Genomic DNA, 21512 nt, shown 5'->3' with positions numbered 1-21512 from the left:
ATGAATTTCATTTTGATTGCATGGTTCCTTTTTTTTTTGAAAACTGGAGAATGCAAAAGTCTATTGGAGGCTCCAAAACAGTTTGGAATCATCACGAATCGACTCAAGGTGGTCAAAAATTGGGTACAATAATAAAATTCTAGCTGAAAAAAAAAATGTTTCCATCCACACTTTATATAATTTTCATTGATGAAATTTTATCGGTCAGTTTTCATTATTTTTCAACATTTTTTGTAACACTCGCTTTAAAAGTTTAAAATAATTTGAAACTCGTTTAAGAAGGAAATGACTGTGCCCCATATAAGTAAATAAGCAGCATCGGAATTGTCTCCTTCAATTTCAATGTTGTGTGGGATATCACGATAGCGCATGAAAATAATTATGTACATATAATAGTTTGATAAAAATTATTGCTTATCAGTTTTTTTGCAAAAATTTCCGGGTTACGGATGCTGATTACCTACCTATCAATAAAGGATGCTCACTATGATATTCAAACCGCCCAGAAAGAAAATCTGTAGGCATTTTATTCATTGTTTTTTTTTTTTTTTTTTTTCATAAGCTAGGTATTTCATTTTAGTTAACGAAAAATTCATCGTTGGTGAATCAAAAACACAAAAATAATTTTTTGTCCATCAAATACGATTTGGATCACTATTAAAGAAGATAAGAAACTTCGATGGAAACGTCACCATATTGAGAAAAAAAAGAAAAAAAACACTAAAACAACGAATTTTGCGAATCATATTTGTACAGAGTTTTTTAATTTTCGACATACCAAAGTTATTTTTCAAATTTTTTGCTCAAAATCACTTTTTTCAATCACATTACTTCATAGAAGATCTCAACATAGAAGGGATGATGGAGTGCAGACAATAATAAAAAGAAAAAATAAGTATAAATGCCTGGGTATCGAGCAATCGACCCAATCATACTGAGCCTGAGAAATAGTCGGGGAGCCCGCATAAAGATCTATTGCAGCCCCCAAAGTGGCCCTACTTACAAAATGGCGGTCATTTTGATTGACAGGTCAGCCGAAATAGCAGATTTTGCGTTCCAACATAGGACTTGTACGAAATTTTTTAAACCGTACAGATGTAGATCGAAAGAGAAGGCTAAAATTCATCACATGTCAAAAGTGCTAAAGTCCCTTTTTCGATTTTTGATGAATTTTTGAAAATCAAATTTAGGCCAAAAATGAGGGAAAAATCAAAATTTTACCAAATTGACCAAGAAAGTTGAAATTTTGGATATACCCTATTTTCGACATGCCAAATCGATCGGGAACTGTTTCAAACCGTTTTGAGCAGTTCTGGAGCCTCCAGCAGTTTTTTGAAACTCCAAATTACCACAAAATTTCATAAAATGGAGAAGGAAAATCGAAATTTATTCTGCAAACTAATTTTAATACGGTACGAAGTCAACAGCAGGTAGATTTTAAGTCGTTTTGGAGCCTCCAGTGACTTTTTGAAAATTACTGGAGTCTCCAGTAGATTTTTGAAACTTTAAATAAATTTCCCAAAATTTCATCAAATGGAGATGGAAAGCCGAAATTCATTCTACAAACTAATTTCACTACGGAACGAAGTCGACTGCTGATGGATTTAAAATCGTTTTGGAGCCTCCAGCAGCTTTTTGAACATTACTGGATTCTCCACCAACTTTTTGAAACTTGAAATTCCCACAACATTTTATTAAATGGAGTTAGCAAGCTGAAATTTACTTCGCAAACTTGCACGAAATCTGTTGAACCGTACAAATGTAGATCAAAAGATCAGGCAAAAATTTATCACCTGTTAAAATTTCAAGTGCTAAAGTCCCTTTTTCGATTTTTGGTGAATTTTAGAAAATCAAATTTAGGCCAAAATTGAGGGAAAAAATCAAAATTTTACCAAGTTGACCAAGAAAGCTGAAATTTAGGAAATGCCCTATTTTCGACATGCCAAATCGATTGGAAATTGTTTCAAACTATTTTGAGCAGTTCTGGAGCCTCTAGCAGATTTTTAAAATTCGAAATTCCCACAAAATCTCATCAAATGGAGTTGGAAAGTCGAAATTCATTCTGCAAACTAATTTCAATACGCTACGAACTCGACTGCTGGTGAATTTTAAGTCGTTTTGGAGCCTCCAGCGAATTTCGAAAATTACTGGAGCCCTCATGTAGATTTTTGAAACTTGAAATTTCCCAAAATTTCATCAAATGGAGTTAGCAAGCTAAAATTTACTTCGCAAACTAATTTCAATGCGATATGAAGTTGACTGTATGGTGGTTTCAAATGGTTTTGAAGCTTCTAGCTACTTTTTGGAAATTCATTTTTCCAAAAAACGCCATACAAACTTTCAAAAAGTCGCTGCAGGCTCCATAACATCTTGAAATTCACCAGCAGTGGACTTCGTAGCGTATTGAAATTAGTTTGCAGAATGAATTTTGGCTTTCCATCTACATTTGATGAAATTTTGGGAAATTTCACGTTTTAAAAATCTACTGGAGTCTTCAGTAATTTTCAAAAAGTCGCTGGAGGTTCCAAAACGACTTGAAATTAACCAGAAGTCGACTTCGTAGCGTTTTGAAATTATTTTGCAAAATTAATTTCGACTTACCATTCCCATTTGATGAAATGTTGGGAAATTTCAAGTTCCAAAAATCTATTGGAAGCTCCAGTGATTTTCAAAAAGTCCCTGGAGGCTCCAAAACGTCTTGAAATCTACCAGAAGTTAACTTCATAGCGTAATGAGATTAGTTTACAGAATGAATTTCGGCTTTCCACTCCATTTGATGAAATTTTGTGGGAATTTCGAATTTCAAAAATCTGCTGGACGCTCCAGAACTGATCAAAACGGGTTGAAACAGTTCCCGATCGATTTAGCGTGTCGAAAATAGAGTATATCCCAAATTTCAGCTTTCTTGGTTAGTTTGGTAACATTTTGATTTTTCCCCTCATTTTAGGCCTAACTTTGATTTTCAAAAATTCACCAAAAATCGAAAAAGGCACTTGAGCACTTGAAATTTAGACAGGTGATAAATTTTCACCTGGTCTTTCGATCTATTTTTGTATGGTTTAAAAAATGTCGTGCAAGTCCTATGTTGGAACGCAAAATCTGTGATTTCAGCTGACTTGTCAATCAAAATGGCCGCCATTTTGTAAGTAGTGCCACTTTTTTTTTTCGAGGACAAGGGCTAGAAATGTTCCTCGGGACTCCTCCTTCAAGAAAACAGTTGTCCCGAAGGATCATTGGGGGGGGGGGCTCTCCGACTATAAATGAATAAATTTTTAATGCATAAAACATAATTAAACATGTAAGTACATATTTATAATATTTCTAAATGAGGATGAATCTGAGATATAAAGTTAGGAAATTTCACTTCAGTCCCCCCTTCCCCCTTCCCCCGAACACATCACTTCGTCACGCCTCTGCTCACACGATGAGTCATCTCATGGATTCAATTTCACCTACAATTTGTGCATCAGGAGATGAAGCTTACCTCTATCTCCCTCTTTCAGTACTATCAAAAAGTCAGAATGAGGAATCAAAATTTCAGAAAAATTAAATACAAGCTAGGTATTTTTACGCGATGGTTGTTCGTGATCGTTTCTTGGAATCTAGGGAATGGTCAGAATTGTTGGTCGCCTGTCAGAACGATATTTCGCCCATGTGTTGTGCATGGAAAAGCAACTTGCAGCTGATATTCGGTTTTTCTGAAATGAGTCTAATCTGGAAATTGAAGGGGCAACGATGTACGCGTTTTGGAAAAACCCATTTTTGACCATGTATCCTGGCATAATTTTTTAAGACGAACAAAAAAGGCTCTCTCACAAAATAGCGTACCTCTGAAATTGAAGGCTCCATAGGCAAATCAATTGTACCTAAAGGGTATCCCAAAGTTTCTATCAAGTATTGTTTTCAGCTCTTTCAATTTCAAAGTTAGGCAATACCTGGAAAGAACATTTTTTGCTCGTCTTGAAAAGTTACACAAGAATTTACTACCTATTAAAATTGACAAAATTCAATTTTTGAAAATTGTGAGAAACTTACCAAAAAAAATTATTTTATTCACGAAATGTTGTTGCCTGTGGCGCCTTCAGTTTTAGAGATAGGCAATTTTGTCAGAGAACCTTTTTGTTCGTCTTGAAAAATCATGTCAGTATCCATGGTCAAAAATTCGATTTTCGAAAACCTACACACCCCTGCCCCTTCAATTTTCAGATTAGACTCATTTCAGAAAAACCCGAATATCAGCTGCAAGTTGCTTTTCCATGTACAACACGTAGGCGAAGTATCGTTCTGATCGGCGGCCAACAATTTTGACCATTCCCTAGTCAGAACACCGAATCCCTATTCCTTGCTCTTCAGACAGGTAGGTAGCTACTAGCTAGGTACCTACTTCATCATGCATGTTCTTGCAACTTTTTGTTCAAACTTTCGACCTTCAAATTTAATATCTTAAACACGAGCCAGTTCGAATTATTTCCCCGATTTATAATTCAATTGATTCAAAACTGTTTACCGAAAGGTTTTCCCTATAAATACCTACGAGTCAAGATTTTGATTACCTACCTATATAGTCCTATACATGTGCTCGTATGCACTCAAAGGTGAATAAACCTTCATAACAAAACTATGAAAGCTCTCCTCACCTGCATCCCTTTCTTTCAAGTTTCATCGTTTTCATTCATCCTAAGACGAATCAATATCTGTAAATTTCAATACGTTCTTTTGCCCTTGAGATAGAACTGGACCACAAGATGGACAGAAAAGAACTGGGAAATAACAACGTAGGAGAATCTGACATCGAGCTAGCTTGATTTATTACATACCTATTACCTAAATACATTTATGTACAATGACCTTCTAATCATATGATACTCGTATTTATGGCTTCGCCGTTCGCCTGCTTCGCCGCATACTCGCGTTTTATACGATGAAATTACGTCTACATGTGCAAGGCTAAAAATCACCATGCAATACGATGGGCGAATTTCTATTTCGAGCTCGAGACAACACTGATGATGAGCCACGGGTTTTTATACAGGGAGAACTACTGGGAGAACCAGGGAAACCCTAGACTTAAGGCGCAAACTCGACCGCTATATTCTCCACTACCATTATCAACTACGTGCGACTTATTTCTATGACAGTGACGTCACAGAACCCAATTCTCTCGCGTCTGTTTATCGCGTGTTGTTTTTATTTAATGAGAGTTTGAAGTTTAAACAATATCGCGTCGTCAGTCAGTGTCGCGGGACACTCGTCGTTTTAATGATTTTCAACTTGGTAAATTGATGTGGAATTCGTAACGTTGAATTGAAATTATTCGATAGGTATATTTTTTCGCGTTTTACTCGTACAAATAAGTATTCAAAATGGCCATGAAAACAGCCTGCTGCGGGCATTCTCTTCGTTCGATTACTTTAATCTTGCTTTATTTCAATGTGGTAAGTAGTATATAGATATATGGAAGTTATTTTCCACTGTTTTTCAATCAATTAGGTAGCACTTGATTGGTTTTATGTTTGACATACCTACTTACATGAGGTGTAAAATGTATTTGCATGTTGCATATAGAATATTCTTAGCATTAATACGATTTGTTTTTAATGATTTTTTTTTTCGTATTAAATTCCATATAGGTTGGAATGATATGGGGATTGTTGACTTATCTGACCGATGTTGCGGATTCATCGTACAATCAGTTCTTCAGTAAGTTCTCTTCGTTTGAAATTATTGAAAAATGATGAAATTATTCATTTTTTGAGGTACCTATTCAAGTATTTGCATCGTATCATTTATAAATTTATAATTTATGTTTCATTTACAGAAGATGGCACCTTCTTCTATTTGGATGTAATGACTATGATAATTGGAGCAGTGATTTTTATATGCACGATTGTATCCATTTCTAAAGTAAGTCGAAATGAATGGTTGAAATTGCTACTCAAGTAATCCTTATAATTTACATGTCGTCTTGGAAATATTTTTGAGGTGATTGAGATACATATTCTTGGAATTATTCGTGTTCGTGTTAAAGCGTACAGTTGTATATTGTTGTCTAGCGATAGATTTTTAATTCTGAGAAATACCTTCCATGTTTCGAATTAACGATCTGTGGAAATGATGGGAAGTGAAGGGAGGGGTGTCTGATCAAGGAGAAAACACATTGCGTCATTTTTCCAGATGTATTATAAATGACGACTGATTACCGAAAATTTTCAGCTCACTATGGTAAAATAATTTTTGACATTTGGCTACACTGTGTGACTTATTGCAATAGCAGCATTTTTACACTGTTTTTTTTTTTTTTTTTTTTTTTTAAATACTTACTAATAGATTTAGGTAGTTCCTATTTTATTTTGCAATTTGAATAATATTTTGACGAATTTTCAGGAAAAACCTTCGATTCCTTTGTTAACTGCATCCGTAGTGTACCTAGTGTTCGAAGTGCTGTACATGCTTTATAGTATCATTGTGCTCAACTCCAGCGATGCTATAAAAGAAACATACGACGAATTTATTGAAAAACAAATCAAGGAACATTCCCCTAAAAATGAAAAAGAATATCGAGAATTGATGAATCGCATGTATTCTGGTGTATTGTTTCTCGTGTACGCTGCATTCTCGGTCAGCATAGGTGAGTAATCGATTATCGACATCGGACTAAGTACGATAAGATGCTTCTCTTAGTATTTCGCACCTGCACGAAAATTAATTTGGTGCGAATTCTATCGGTATACTTTGATTATTCGACTTATTTTTAGGTACTTACTGTAGGTACTGAGAAGGCTATAAATTAATGATAACTACTCGAGTTTTTAAATTTTATTTTTTCGTATTTCGTAAAAAAAAATTGAAGCAAAAATTACTTAGGTGATGAATCATAAAAATAAACAGATGTGCACATTTAATTACACATTTGTTAGGTACGTATCTTGCCTTCTTCATGAAAAAAAAAAAAAAAAAAAAAAAATGAAAAGAAACTGAAGATGTGTCATAATTTTACAACCATCAGGAATAGATCGAGTTTCTCAAAATTTTATCACTTTTTATGCTCATCTCATTGTTCTCTTTTATACCTACCTACATTTGTCTGGCACTTTGCATGTTCATTGGGTTTTTCTACTTGAAACTCGAATACTTAAAAATTGACGAAAGTATAATTAACAGTTAGGTGACCAGAATAATGATGAATTTCAACATAAAAATGTGAATGATTTGATTGAAAATTCACATAGCACCGTGAAAAATGGAAATTGTGAAGCTAATAATAAAATTCCTAGAACCACCTGTCTGTGGATTTTCCAAAATTTACGCTCTAGTCATTGAAATGACAAAAAATTACCACGTACTTAATTTTACCGAGAAGAATTTTTGAACTGATGCCAACCAAGTTGAACGAAATCAAGCTAAAACGAAAGAGCGTGCAGTAAAATATTTGAAAATTCAACTATTTATTCAAAAAAAAACATGTGTCTGAAGTTTCAACTTTTTTGTGAAAATTTTTTTTTCCAACAAAAGAAATGCGTGAATAATTATTAAGCGAATCTTCCAGTTTTAGAATATTCTGCCTCTGAAGTAATACCTATTCAGCGAGTTTTCAATTTTCTTCAGAAATTTCAAATTGTTTTGAAAGCTTCAAATGCTCAAAAAATACTCGTCGTACCTACGCTATTTATGAAAATTTGATTTAATAAAATATTTCTGAAATCAAAAAGTTGGCCAAAAATTTACTGTAAAGCTGACACAGCAATGTCGAAATGCAAAAAAAAATTGTAAGGTACGTATATGTAAGTACTGTTTTTTTTTTTTTTTTTTAAGAAAATGTGGCAAAAAAAAGAATACTTAGGTAACTCGACTGAAAGCGTTTTTTTTCTGTTAGTTTTTTGAAATTTTAAAAGTAGTCATTTCAACTTGATTCATACAACAAAAAAAACATCATACTCGACCTTAAAAAAAAAAAAAAAAATGAAAAAAAAATTCTAAACAGTTTCTGAACGTTAAACAAATTTGATGAACTACCTTCAGCCATCCACCAATTTTGATTGGAGTATGTCGATGACGTTTTGCATTCCTATTTTTGACATTGTTGATTTTTTGAACAAACCTCTCAAATAAAAATGATCGAGAATCGCGGAAAGGATAAGTTTTCCTCACAATATTTGTGAAAAACGACACACAAACTTGCTAAAATTTATGTAAAAAATGGCTAAATTTCGTGAAAGGAATTGAAAATAATTTAAAATTCATAAAATATTGAAAAACGTTTTTATTGGTAGGTATGAGGTAGAGTAGAGTGCTCAAATTTAACTTCGAGGTTGTTTTTTTTTTTTTTGGATAAATCCAACCTGGCAATATCATAGATGAAACTTGATGACTTCAAAAATCTACTGGAGGCTCCAGTAATTTTCAAAAAAGTCGCTGGAGGCTCTAAAATGACTTGAACCCACCTGAAGTCGTCTTTAGAGGGTGTTAAAATTGGAGTGTACAGAAAATTTCAGCTTTCCATTCCCATTTGATGAAATTTTGTGAAAATTTAAAATTTCAAAAATCTGCTGGAGGCTTCAGGAATTTTCAAAAAGTCACTGGAGGCTCCAAAACGACTTGAAATTCACCTGCAGTACTTCGTAGCATATTGAAATTAGTTTTTAAAATAAATTTCATGTTTACAACTCCAATTTGATGGAATATTTTGTGGGAATTTCGAGTTTCAAAAATCTACTGGAGGCTCCAGAACTGCTCAAAACGGGTTGAAACAGTTTCCAATCGACTTGGCATGTCGAAAATAGGGTTTATCCCAAATTTCAGTTTTCTTGGTCAATTTGGTAAAATTTTGATTTTTTCCCTCATTTTTGGCCTAAATTGGATTTTCAAAAATGCACCAAAAATCGAAAACGGCACTTTAGCACTTGAAATTTTGACAGGTGATAAATTTTTGCATGATCTTTCGATCTACCTTTGTAAGGTTTGAAAAATTTCGTGCAAGTCCAATGTTGAAACGCAAAATCTGCGATTTCGGCTGACCTGCCAATCAAAATTGCCGCCATTTTGTAAGTAAGGCCAACTGTTTTTTGGGCAAGTTTGCTTTAAAATGTTCCTTAGGATGTCCCCTTTAAGAAAAAAGTTGTTCCGGAGAATCGGCGGGGAGGGGGGTGCAATTACTCCTATTGTCATATGCCGGGCTATAAATTTTTAATTTTTCTCCCTGTTGTGAAAAATGGCGTATTTTTTCTTTTCTATCCACGCCAGGATTAGTTTTAAAAAATTGTCCAAAATTTGAGAAAAAAAGTCCCAACAATTTTTTAAATGAGAAAATTTACTTTGAATGCATTATATTCAGATAGGGTGGGGGAGGAGTATGATAAATTGAAAATATAGTAATGGGAGGGGGTGAAGGGGATGTGCATCATTCATCATCATTCACCGGTCATTAATGATCCAAAAAATTAAAAAAAATGTACTCAAATTTGAAAATTGTTGAAGTTTTTAATGAATTTGTAAGAACTTAAAAAAGTGAATTTTTTCTATAAAAATTCCATAAAAGTAGAATTTTAAAAAACAAGAGAGAGAGCGTGATAAAACCTGAGAACATAGTTTTTCTATAGTTTTTCTCTAGGTACCTCAAATTTTTTTTTTTAATTCGATAAATCTACCAGGTAAACAAGAGGGTGAGAGAGAGGAGGAAGAGGGTAACGTCGTCAGCTCAATCAATTATTAATGATCCAAAAAAAGAAAAACTACTCCTAATTGTACGAAAAACTTTCAAAATTTTTGATATGTCTCTTGTAATAAAAATTCTTAACTTGAATAAAAATGAAAAATGAAATTTCATTAAATTGACCTAGAAAGCTGAATTTTGGTACAAATATATCCTATTTTCGATCCGTCCAATCGATTGGAAATGGTTTCAACACGTGTCAAGCAGTTCTGGACCCTCCAGAACATTTTCAAAGTTCCAATTCCCACAAAATGTTGGATACTAAATGAAACTGGAATGCTAAAATTCACTTCAACAGGGTATCTAACAGGTACCTAGTGAAAGTAGTAAAAAATAATTGAATTTAGTCTTTAGTCAAAAAGGTAGTGAAAAAATGAAAAAATTCATTAATATTGTTCATATTTTGTATTGTCTGTTTTTTAAAAATAATTTCGATTGAAATTAAAAAATACTTCGTATAAAAATTTTCTTCCAATTTCAATTTTTCTGAAAAATTTCCAGTGAAAAATTTGAGTTTGTTAATATCGTGTGTGTGGAGTGGGGAAGGTGTGGGGGTCAAGTGGAGAGCTTTCTGAAAATTCGGCTGAAAAAGGGTACATTGTGAAAAAAGTACTCGTAAGCGGTGAAAAAAATCATTAATGTGTTCATTTTTGTAATTTTTTTCATTTTTTTAAAATATAATTTTGATTGACATTAAAAAATAAGCATTTTGCATACAAATTTTCTTCCAATTTCATTTTTTTTTGGAAATTTTCCTGTATAAAATTTTGAGTTTGTTAATTTTGTGTGTGGAAGTGGGGGGGGGGCGTCAAGTGCTGGAGAGCTTTCTGAAAATTTGGTTGAAAAAAGGTAGTAAAAGAAAATAACCGTTAGATACCATGTTTGAACTCCCAATTTCAACATGCTGAGTCGACTGAAGGAGGTTTCAAGCCTTTCTGGAGCTGCTAGTAAAAATTTGGCGGGAATTTCAACTTTGAAAAACCCGCCGGAGGCTCCAGAACTGCTGAAAACGATGCAAAGCTGGTTTCAATCGATCGAAAATGGGGGTATGCTTTCGTCTCGGTCCATTTGGTGAGATTTTGTTCTTTATTTTTTATGTGGCCATTTTCGAGCAAATTGGGAAAATTTGTGCCAAACTTATTGGCCACCGAAATCATTTGGTCTAAATGTGATAATTTCGGCAGTCTAAATAAATAAGTGTGCCATCCATAAATATAATGAAACCCCAACTTCTTGCAATTTACTGCTCATTGATTACCAAGGCTCAGTTATTCTTTTCATTTACAAAAAACCTAAATATGCGCTTAAATACGTACCTATTCTCTAATAAAAAAAATGCCAAAATAATGCTCTAAAACTTGAAAATATTCCCTAATGATATGGGCGTTGTTTTACAGGGAAAATCAATCCCAGATGATTTTACTAAAATATTGTTGTGTTTTATTTCACGATAAAATATTAAAACATTAACACGAACTGAAAAAGGCATGACCAGTGTTGCATATTATGCGACGGAAAAAGTACTTCCAGTTTTACGAATTTCGAGAAAAGAAATGAAACAATAACCAAATATGATGGAAAAATTAGAAATTGAGCAGAATCCTTGGAAAAACCTCTCCCACTTAAACAGACTTGAAGAAATCATTATAACCAGACTGAGAATTGGCCACACAAAAATCACACATAATCACCTCTATGAAAAGGCCCCAAAACCCACATGTCAATTCTGCCTCTCAGAACTTATATCTGTCCAACACTTACTATTTCAATGTCCCTCCTTACATCAGCACAGACTGTCCCTACAAATAGATGAAAGATCCCTATTCATACCAGACGACCCTTCCGAAATTATAAAATTCTTAGACCTAATTAAAAAACTTGACCTTACCAACTCGATTTAAATCTCATACGACGGGTGTAATAATCAAGTAATTACAAACACCAAAAAAAAAAAAAAAAAATTCCTAAAAACCATTAAATTTATAAAAAATTCTCTAAAAATGTAAAAAATTACTTAAGAAATATCTGAATATGTTTTTTTATGATTTTATGCTAAAATATGCCCCAACGAGTTAGGCTCATTTTAGACTACTGAAAATTTTATGAATCGTGGAGATGATTGAAAAATTCCCTATTCCTTCTGCATAATATACTCGAGCATTCATAAGTAAATTGGCAATTTATCTCAAAATCAACAATAAATCAACTAAATAGACCTAGAAATCTTTGGAAAGTTGCGAAAAGTTTGTAGAAAAATTCCAAGTTTGATTTGTAAAATTAATCCTATAAATTGCACTTGATAATGAAATGAAAAATTATCAAACGTTCGTTATAAAATGTACAAAAATGTTGGAAAAATTTTCTAAAATGACCAGAAAATCCAAAAAAGAGGATGATACGTAAAACTATTGAAAATTACAAATAATTCAGAAGTTTGATGAAATGTGGCAAAAATTGAAAAAATGATAGATAAATGAAATAGCTTGATATTATCAGCAAATTAGTTTAAATTATCACAAAATGAATCGAAATTTTTGAAAAAGTCGATGAAGTGCCAGTGGAAAATGATTAAATCTGATCTGCTCCGGAATCCGGACATTTTCTGGATCCACAGACCTGGTCAGATTTAATTAGATCTGATCTGATTGATTTTTTGATCAAATATATTTGTTCAGACCTGATTAGACCCAATACAGGAGACCGGATTTATCACATATCTGAACAGATCTGATCAAATTCGGACATTCCCCAGATTTAGTTAGATCAGCTCACAATTCGACTTGATTAGATCCAAAAGAAGAGACCTGATTGGATCTGACAAGATGTGATCAGACCAAGATCACATCCAATTATTTTCCTCCAACGTGTTATTAGTTTAAAGTAGGCTCACTAAAAAAAATTCTATATTATTTCTGAAAAAATTGCCATACCTATTGGTATAAAAATAATTGGGAATTGAGTAAAAAAAAACCTTAAAATATTGACAACTTTTTTGTAAAATTAACGGAAAATTTGCAAAACATGCAAAAAAAAAAATTTGACTTGAAAGTGATGAAAAATTTGTAAATTAATTCGACGGTTTTTGTCGGAAAATTGCGATGAAAAATTTGTAAAATCAAAACTCAATTGAATGATCCTAGATAAGGTTGGATCCTGACTTCCTGATCGTGATATTATTTTAACGAATAAATGCAACCATTATGTATTCCTAATTAATTAAATTTTACCAATGACATTGATTAATAAAACACTAATTATATGTATTTCATTTCAGCCATCAAACTCTACGCCGCAATGGTAATATACAGTTACAAAGTCGATCTACTAGACAGGCCCGTTTACTCCGCACCACCTCGAGAAACAGCCGATGACAAAGAAGCCAATACCTCAGCCCCTGCTGGTCACAACATCCAATTTGCCACTCCTCAGTATCCTAGTCAACCTATGCACTATCCCACTCAACCAGTTCAGTATCCTACTGCATACCAATATGCTGACCAACCTCCTTCCTACCCTTCTCAGCCGGCCGTTTACCCTCCTGGATACCTGTACCCTGACCAGCCACCTCAATACTCCGCACATAACCAATACCCAGCTCAACTACCTCAGTACCCTATTATTGACTCGAAGTAATTTTCCACAGTGGTCCATTCTGAGATGGGAAAATGTGAAGATGGAGAGCTTGGGCAGAGTTCCTTTTGTATTTTGTAATATTTGAGCTTATGTTGTTTCCGTTCTGGGGTTTTTTCTTTTTTTTTTAAATTGTTGTTTCTTTGTGTTTTACTTATATATTGGAAGTTTTCAATCAAACGTATGTTTATTCGAAGATGTTGATATTTTGTTGGCTAGATATTGTATTTGTGATGAAGTGTGTGAGTTGTGATACTTGTATATTTTTTTATTTGTATTTTTCTCATTGCATTTGATATTATTTTTTTTCATTCATTGTGCATGTATATGCATTTACTTATCTACCATGCAATTTATCCCAGGATCAACTGAGTATTATTTACTTACTTGCATGTTTTTAATGTTTAAGATGCAAATTTGTTTTTATTATTAAATTAAAAAAGAACCATGCGTTTTGATAATGACAAGTTGAGTTTATATTTTATTTATTTCGAGTAAAGGAAATTAGAAATCAATTATTTTATTTATAAAGTTGAATAAGTATGAACACTTAAATATCTACTTTGATTTTATATAATGTCCTTTTCAATCAGTTTTATGACAAATGTTAAATTTTTTATAAGTATGGTCTGCAAGCTAAAGTTTTGGATACCAAGATTAACATTAAAAGAGCACTTTTTTTTTTTTTTTTTTTTTTTTTTTAACAAAACATTGTCTGTGAAGAATTTAAATTTTTTATAACAATTTGTCAAAAAGATAGAAAAAAATCAAAAAAATGTATTTGTCTTTCAACTGGATTTTTCTCTATTCAAATAACATTTCAAAAACATATTTTGTATTGCACCAAACCATTTTGAAATATTACAAACTTGGACTTGGCGTTGGCGTCTTCACTGCATCGTTTATTTTCACTCTCATTTATGACGTGAGAGCTTGGGATGAAAGAATGCGTGGTTATACCGTTAATTTGTCATAGAAACAGTGTAAGAAGCTCGTATGCTCTATTAGTTTCGACTCTGTAGTCAACCAGCCAGTGTCAAGTTCTTGGTTTCTTCGGATTGTCGAATTCGATTTATTTTTTTACGATATTTTATTCCAATATTGAAATATGGCTTTGAAAACAGCATGTTGGGGACAACGTTTATGTACAGTTTCTCTGGTTTTTCTTTTTATTTATTCGGTAAGTATTTATTTATAATAATTTTTTAGTGTGTTTTTGTTTTCGTCATCACAATTTTTTCAATGACCAATTGAACATGTGTGAATTGTTATTTGTTGGACTAGGTGAATATTATGTAGAATCGTGTGGGATGAATTTACAAATTCATACTTAGTGCGCATTTATTTATTCAACTACGTTAAATTTTACTCATCTACATTGTATTTAATTACAGAGTTGATGGTATTGAAATGAGCTCGTAATTTTTTTTTTTTTTCAAAACAGATTGGCAGTGCGTTGGAATTACTATTTGAACTAGCTGGTCGACTTGCAATCAGATCAGATTCTAATGACGTGTGGAAGATACAGTATTTACGTAGGTAATTTTTTCAATTAATATACTTACGTAGGTACCGATGAGTTCCAAAAGCAAAAAAACTCACGATTAAAAAAATAATAAGTAATAAAATAAAAACAATTTTTATTGAGGGTCTATATATCTCCCTTCTTCAGATACCTCTTGGTCTAAACAAAATTCTGTCTGACTTTCAGCTCAAAATAAAAGATGAAGGTCTCCTCCAAGTTTGCTAAAAAAATTTCGCCAATTTTTTTTTCTCGATCAGTCCAAATGTTCAGTGTTTGAAAAATTTTCGAAGACAATGAAATGATATATGTACCTAAGTAGGTACATGTACGTGTAATAACTCGACGAAATTTACGACGTTCTTTTCACCACTTGCGAATACTTACTACAATCACATGCATAGGTAGGTATGTTTCACGTTAGTAAACACAGATTTTTCGAAGGTAGACCTAGCAATTGTTTGATTTTTTTTTGCTATGTGAAAACTATACCTACCGCTTAGTTGTAGTTTTCTACACGACTGATGATATATACGAAACAACTGTGAACACAAGTTGCGTCCTCAAGGTGATGAAGAAAAAACAAAAACTTATGGTACCTACGCAAAACTGAAATCAAACTGAATAGATATGTTCTACTGACTTGGATTACATTATGTATACAACCTCCTCCTAAAGAAAATGAATTAGTGTTCTTTGAACGTGTTCGCGTTAAACTGCTACAGAAGCAAAGTTGATAAGTCGTCGTCAAAAGCACCTGGAGTCATTCAAAGAAAAAGTTTCATCCGAGTAAAGTGATTAATTACCTACTGATTTCTAAAATTATCGCTCGTTCTTGACGGTTCTGGTCTGAAAGAATCAATGCATTGGGTGTCTACCAGCTTTATTGCGAAGTAAGATTGCTAATTATGATTTTTCCGATCTTGGTCCATTTGGATCGCTGAGCAAAAGTTCATCAAGAATGATTATCTGCAAAAATAAGACACAAGAGCATGTGAAAAGTAAAAACAATTTCAATCATCATTAATTGCTCGCTTTAATTAGGTAACTACTCAAAAATTTAAACTTGAATCGTAAGATTCGTGCATTTAGGTGTGCTATTAATTTTGGGTCATTCCACGTCAATTTGACCAAGAAGTTGTAAGGATGGAGGGGGGGGGGGGGGGGGTCAGCTATTTTTTTGAAATTTTTCCTGTGGAAAGACCTTCCAAAGGGATGACCAATGGCGCAAATCGCAGCCTTCTAGCACACTTTTAAGGGCAGCCAGGGCCCCAGGGGTTGTCAAAGTTTTCAGTGAACCTAAAATATCATCCATTTCAGCAGTGGATTACTCGATAACCTCGACACCTACCAAAATGGAACTTTTCCCCATAGTTAGGGGTTTTGAAAGGCTTTTCGATGATATCATAAAAATCAGTGTTGCCACTTTTTTTCGTACGAAAAATTAGCTCGAGAAGTTTCAAAACGTAGTTTTTATATCGTTCCGATTCTCAAAAATTCTGAAAAAAATATATTATGGACAACTTTTCATGCTGAACAACATATTAAAAAATTGGGCTGGCATTATGTTGCAAAGTCGATTTAAAAAAATAGAAACTATTCGAAAAAATGCGATTTTTCGATTTTAAACATGAAAAAAAGTTTTCACTGGTGAAATTGACCCATTTGACCCCTATTTTTACGTGTCCGTTGAAAAAGTTGAAAAAAAACATTCACTCGATGGAATGAACTCATCACAAAAAAAAATCAAAATTCGAAAAAATTCAAAAAATAAACGAATTTTAATTTTTTTTGCTATGAGTGTGATTTTTATCAATTTTCTCATGAAATACGTCAATAAGAGGTCAAAATAAAACAACTGAATAAATTTAAACTTTTTTTGATGTTTGGAATTGAAAATTGAATTTTTTCGAATTTCGATATTTTTGTGATGAGTTCATATTTCATCGAGTGAAAGGGGTTTTTCAACTTATTCAACGGATACGTTAAAAAGGGGGTCGAGTGGGTCAACTTCACCAGTCAAACCTTATTTCTTAATATGTTGTTGAGCTTGAAAAGTTGTCCATAATATATTTTTTTCAAAATTTTTGAAAGTCGGAACAATATAAAAACTACGTTTTGAAACTTCTCGAGCTGATTTTTCGTACGAAAAAAAATGGCAACACTGATTTTCATGATATCATCGAAAAGCCTTTCAAAACCCCTAACAATTTGAAAACGTTCCATTTTGGTAGGTATCGCAGTTATCGAGTAATCGACAGCTGAAATAGATGATGGGTACCTATTTCAAGTTCACTGAAAACTTTGACCCCCCCCCCTAGCAGCCTTATAAAAAAGAGGGCTGCGATTTGCATCATTGGTTTCCACAGGAGAACTTTCAAAAAAAATCACCGACCCCTCTTACTACTTCTCGGTCGAATTGACGTGGACTGACGCTTCGAGATCAAATGTTGATGAAGTTTCGATTTTGAGATCTTGGATATGCAGTATGCATTACATGCATTTAAAAAAATTAAAGAAATAAAAGATAGACTATTTATTGAAAAGGAACGTGAAAATCGCGTAAAAAATAACCCTTTTGTAAAGATAGAAAAATAACTACCTAACAATAAAATACATAGGTAGGTAATAGAGCAAGTGACTGGCGAAAAAAATTGGCACAAAAAAATACGTTTTTACACCATTTTTAAAAACGAATCTTTTTCGAAAATTCAATCTAATGTAATTTCAGACTTTCAGTCCCACGGATTTTATGACTTGAAACCTGTTCTAATTCATCCAATAAAGTAAAACTTAGGGAACAGGGTTTTCTCAAAAATTATATTTGACCCATGAAGGGGAGGGGGATAAAAGTTGAAAATTTCAGAAAAATAATTTCTTTGGAGCGGCATATTTTGGCTTTCAATTGATAAAAAAGATCCAAAATCATGCCACCGTCTCTGCGATCAAAATATCTAAATTTTAGCTTCCTAAGTTATCCCCACCCCATTTAAGGTGAAATTAAGGTGGAAAAATCTTATTTTACCGCTATTATTGAGCTCCCCTCACCACCCCTGAATTCACTTACGGGGCCCAAATTTTCATCATACAATGGGAGGGTGCCACTTGAATTCTTTTTATGGTTAAACCTTCCAACCTCTTTTCAGAATAAAAAAAGTGGATTTTTTGGACTAGAGTCATTCCACGTCAATTAGACCAAGAAGTGGTAGGGGGGTTCGGCGATTTTTTTGAAATTTTTCCGGTGGAAAGACCTACTGAAGGGATGACCAATGACGCAAATCGCAGCCCTCTAGCCCATTTTCAAAGGCAAACAGGGGGTGTCAAAGTTTTCAGTGAACCTAAAATATCATCCATTTCAGCAGTGGATTACTCAATAACCGCGATACCTACCAAAATGGAACACTTTCCCATAGTTAGAAGTTTTGAAAGGCTTTTTGGTGATATCATAAAAATCAGTGTTGCCACTTTTTTTCGTACAAAAAATTAGCTCAAAAAGTTTCGAAACGTAGTTTGTACATCGTTCCGACTCTCAAAAATTCTGAAAAAAATATAATATGGACAACTTTTTATGCTGAACAACATATTAAAAAATTGGGATCGTAACTTGTCGCAAAGTCGATTTAAAAAAATTCAAAGTTTGCGAAAAAATGCGACTTTTTGATTTAAAACATGAAAAAAAGTTTTGATAGGTGAAGTTGACCCATATGACCCCTATTTTTACGTTTCTGTTGAAAAAGTTGAAAAAACTCTTTCACTCGATGAAATGAACTCATCACAAAAAAATCAAAATTCAAAAAAATTCAATTTTCAATTTCAAACATCAACAAAAAATTTTAATTTATTCAGTTGTCTTATTTTGACCTCTTTCTGACGTATTTCATGAAAAAGTTGATAAAAATTATGCTCACAACAAAAAAATAAAAATTCGTTCATTTCTTGAATTTTTTCGAATTTTGATTTTTTTGTGAGGAGTTCATTTCATCGAGTGAAAGAGTTTTTTCAACTTTTTCATTAGATACGTAAAAATGGGGGTAAAATGGGTCAACTTCACCTATCAAAACTTTTTTTCACGTTTTAAATAAAAAAATCGCATTTTTTCGCAAATTTTAAATTTTTTAAAATCAACTTTGCAACATGTTACCATCTCAATTTCTTAATATGTTATTCAGCATGAAAAGTTGTCCATAATATATTTTTTTCAGAATTTTTGATAGTCGGAACGATGTAAAAACTACGTTTTGAAACTTTTTGAGCTAATTTTTTGTACGAAAAAAAGTGGCAACACTGATTTTTATGATATCACCAAAAAGCTTTTCAAAACCTCTACCTATTGAAAAAAAAATCCATTTTGGTAGGTATCACGGTTATCGAGTAATCGACTGCTGAAATGGATGATATTTCAAGTTCACTGAAAACTTTGATTCCTCCTGGCTGCCTTTAAAAATGGGCAAGAGGGCTGCGATTTGCGTCATTGGTCATCCCTTCAGTAGGTCTTTCCACCGGAAAAATTTCAAAAAAATCGTCGAACTCTCCTACCACTTCTTGGTCCAATTGACGTGGAATGACCCACTAGGTACATATTTTACGTGTTTTTCGACATTTTTAGGAAAGCCTGAAGCCTCTTCAAATTGACCTACAGGGTCAAAATTTTTGACAGTACATTGAGTGAATGTACCTGAAGTGCTTTTTGTAGGTTTCAACCGTCCGACCCTATTTGATCTCTATCCGTATTCAGGGTCAAAAAAGTGCATTTTCAGAATACGAGCCGTCCAAGTTTTCACAGTACAATGGGAAGGTTGTCAATGAAGTGACTTTCACAGGTTTCAACCTAACAACCTACCTAATATAATTTTAATTTTTCAATCAATAAACACCGCCATCGTGTTTAAGAAGCCTACAAAGTTGTCTGTAGATACAAAAATTTGGTTCTCACGTAGTGGCCGACTGCTATGACTTTTTTTTTCGAGGAATAAAAAAATTTGAAAGGCTCTGGAGATTTCACAAGTTAAATGAAACTACTAGCAGTCAATTTTAGAGGTCATAAATGGAATTCAGTGCAAAAAATTTGATGATGAAAGTATTCTGAATGCCTCTGATTTTCATGAATTTTATATTTATAGGTACTTACATATTTATTTATTAAATAGCCATTTACAGCAACTTCTCTATATTAAAACAAACTTATGATTAGGGTACAGTGCATACATAATTAGGAATAAAGTTATAATTAATACAAAGAGATGGGGAAATTTTATGACATTGTTTGTATGAGTGGGGTCATCAGAAAGGAGGACCTCATAGATAGATAGATAGATAGATAGATAGATAGATAGATAGATAGCTTTTATTATTCGATTCAGCGCAATTGCGCTATTCACGAATTTGACAAATAGGATACTTAAAAAATGACTTAAGAAAGAAAAGAGTTAGGGCTAAAAACCTAAAAGAAATTTTGAGGAAGTTTTGATTTGAGTCTTGAAGGGCGAATTTGCCCGATATCGAAGCAGCAGGCAAGGGTATTATTAAGAGAAGCAATTTCCACCAGCTAGGTATTTCAAGATAATTCTTCAAAATAGCAGTTATGATTTACGAGGCTGTCTTGAAGAATTATCTCAAAATACTTGGGGGATGGAAATCAGTTTTCTTTGTGTTAGTGTATTTTAAATGCACTTGTCTGAATAATCAGTTTTTGCAACGGTATCGTTGTTATTGTACAGGCATGCCTGAAAAGAATTACTTACCTACTTGCATTTCAGCAAAGTAAAATTTTTGCTTTATTTGAATTATCATATGAGAATCTTATCCAACATAGGTACTTCACATTTTCCTGTTAATCCTTCCCCGATATGGGTTGTATAAAGTCCATTAAGGTCGCTGTTAATTGTTACATACATCTGCTCTGTAAAACAACACATATGGGGTTACTTAGTTGAAAGGAAAAATGAAATACGCCCCCTTTCAATATCTACTCTCATTTTCCGAAATGATATCTCTCTGAAAGCTCAACTTTTTTCTGATTTGACCAATTGGGCAGGATGCCCTATTGGCTATTACATTCTTCTTCGAAACAAAATTGTATCCCCAACATGGAAACCTAGAAAACGATGGAAAAGTTACTTAACAGCAACTAACAACAAAAAGAATATACTTTCGTGGAGATCATTGTAAAATTTAATGTTCACTGTACCTACTCGGATAATTTTATTTTTGAAAGACGAGTGCTTTTCACAGCGTATTAACTTTGCTTCTACAACTGTAAGTATAAAGCAAACACGTTCAAAGAGCACTTGTTCATTTTCTTCAGGAAAAGGTTTGTGCATAATAATGCCATCTAGGTAGGTACATACATTTGTAGATAGAACTTTCTATTTAGTTCATGTTGTTTCTCCAATTTTTGGTCTTCGTTTTTCATTTAGTGCTTCATTTTTTTCTCTCGAATCCATTATTATTTTATTTTTGAAGGCCTGAAATACGAGCACTTGTAAAAATGCTGCACCGAAGGAATCCCCTTTTCTTCCTCCCTCCGGTTAAGCATTCATATCAAAGATGAATGTCAATTTTAAAACTAAAATTTTATTTTCTAAACTTTCCTAATGAAAATAATTAAAAAATTGATTTTTCTGTAAGTTTTTAAATCCAAAACTGATTTCT

General features: G+C 33.1%; 1 protein-coding gene across 2 annotated transcripts in view; it reads left to right on the top strand.

The window, feature by feature from the left end:
• The first annotated feature begins 5121 nt into the window (after positions 1-5121).
• The window catches only part of LOC135834611 (uncharacterized), a 37299-nt gene continuing 20908 nt past the window's right edge, over positions 5122-21512 (top strand). The window contains exons 1-6 of one of the 2 annotated variants that reach the window (XM_065348534.1): positions 5122-5435; positions 5631-5700; positions 5819-5904; positions 6385-6628; positions 12984-14519; positions 14784-14874. In XM_065348534.1, the coding sequence (XP_065204606.1) occupies positions 5364-5435; positions 5631-5700; positions 5819-5904; positions 6385-6628; positions 12984-13342 (831 nt within the window). In that variant the 5' untranslated portion in view covers positions 5122-5363 and the 3' untranslated portion in view covers positions 13343-14519; positions 14784-14874. Of the gene's footprint in view, positions 5436-5630; positions 5701-5818; positions 5905-6384; positions 6629-12983; positions 14520-14783; positions 14875-21512 lie in introns of those variants that run through there. The other variant, XM_065348535.1, reaches the window with a different exon arrangement.

The sequence above is a fragment of the Planococcus citri genome, chromosome 2, assembly GCF_950023065.1.
Source record: "Planococcus citri chromosome 2, ihPlaCitr1.1, whole genome shotgun sequence".
NCBI lineage: Eukaryota > Metazoa > Arthropoda > Insecta > Hemiptera > Pseudococcidae > Planococcus > Planococcus citri.
Note: the sequence above shows the minus strand (reverse complement) of the source record. Positions and strands in the feature narration are given on the sequence as shown.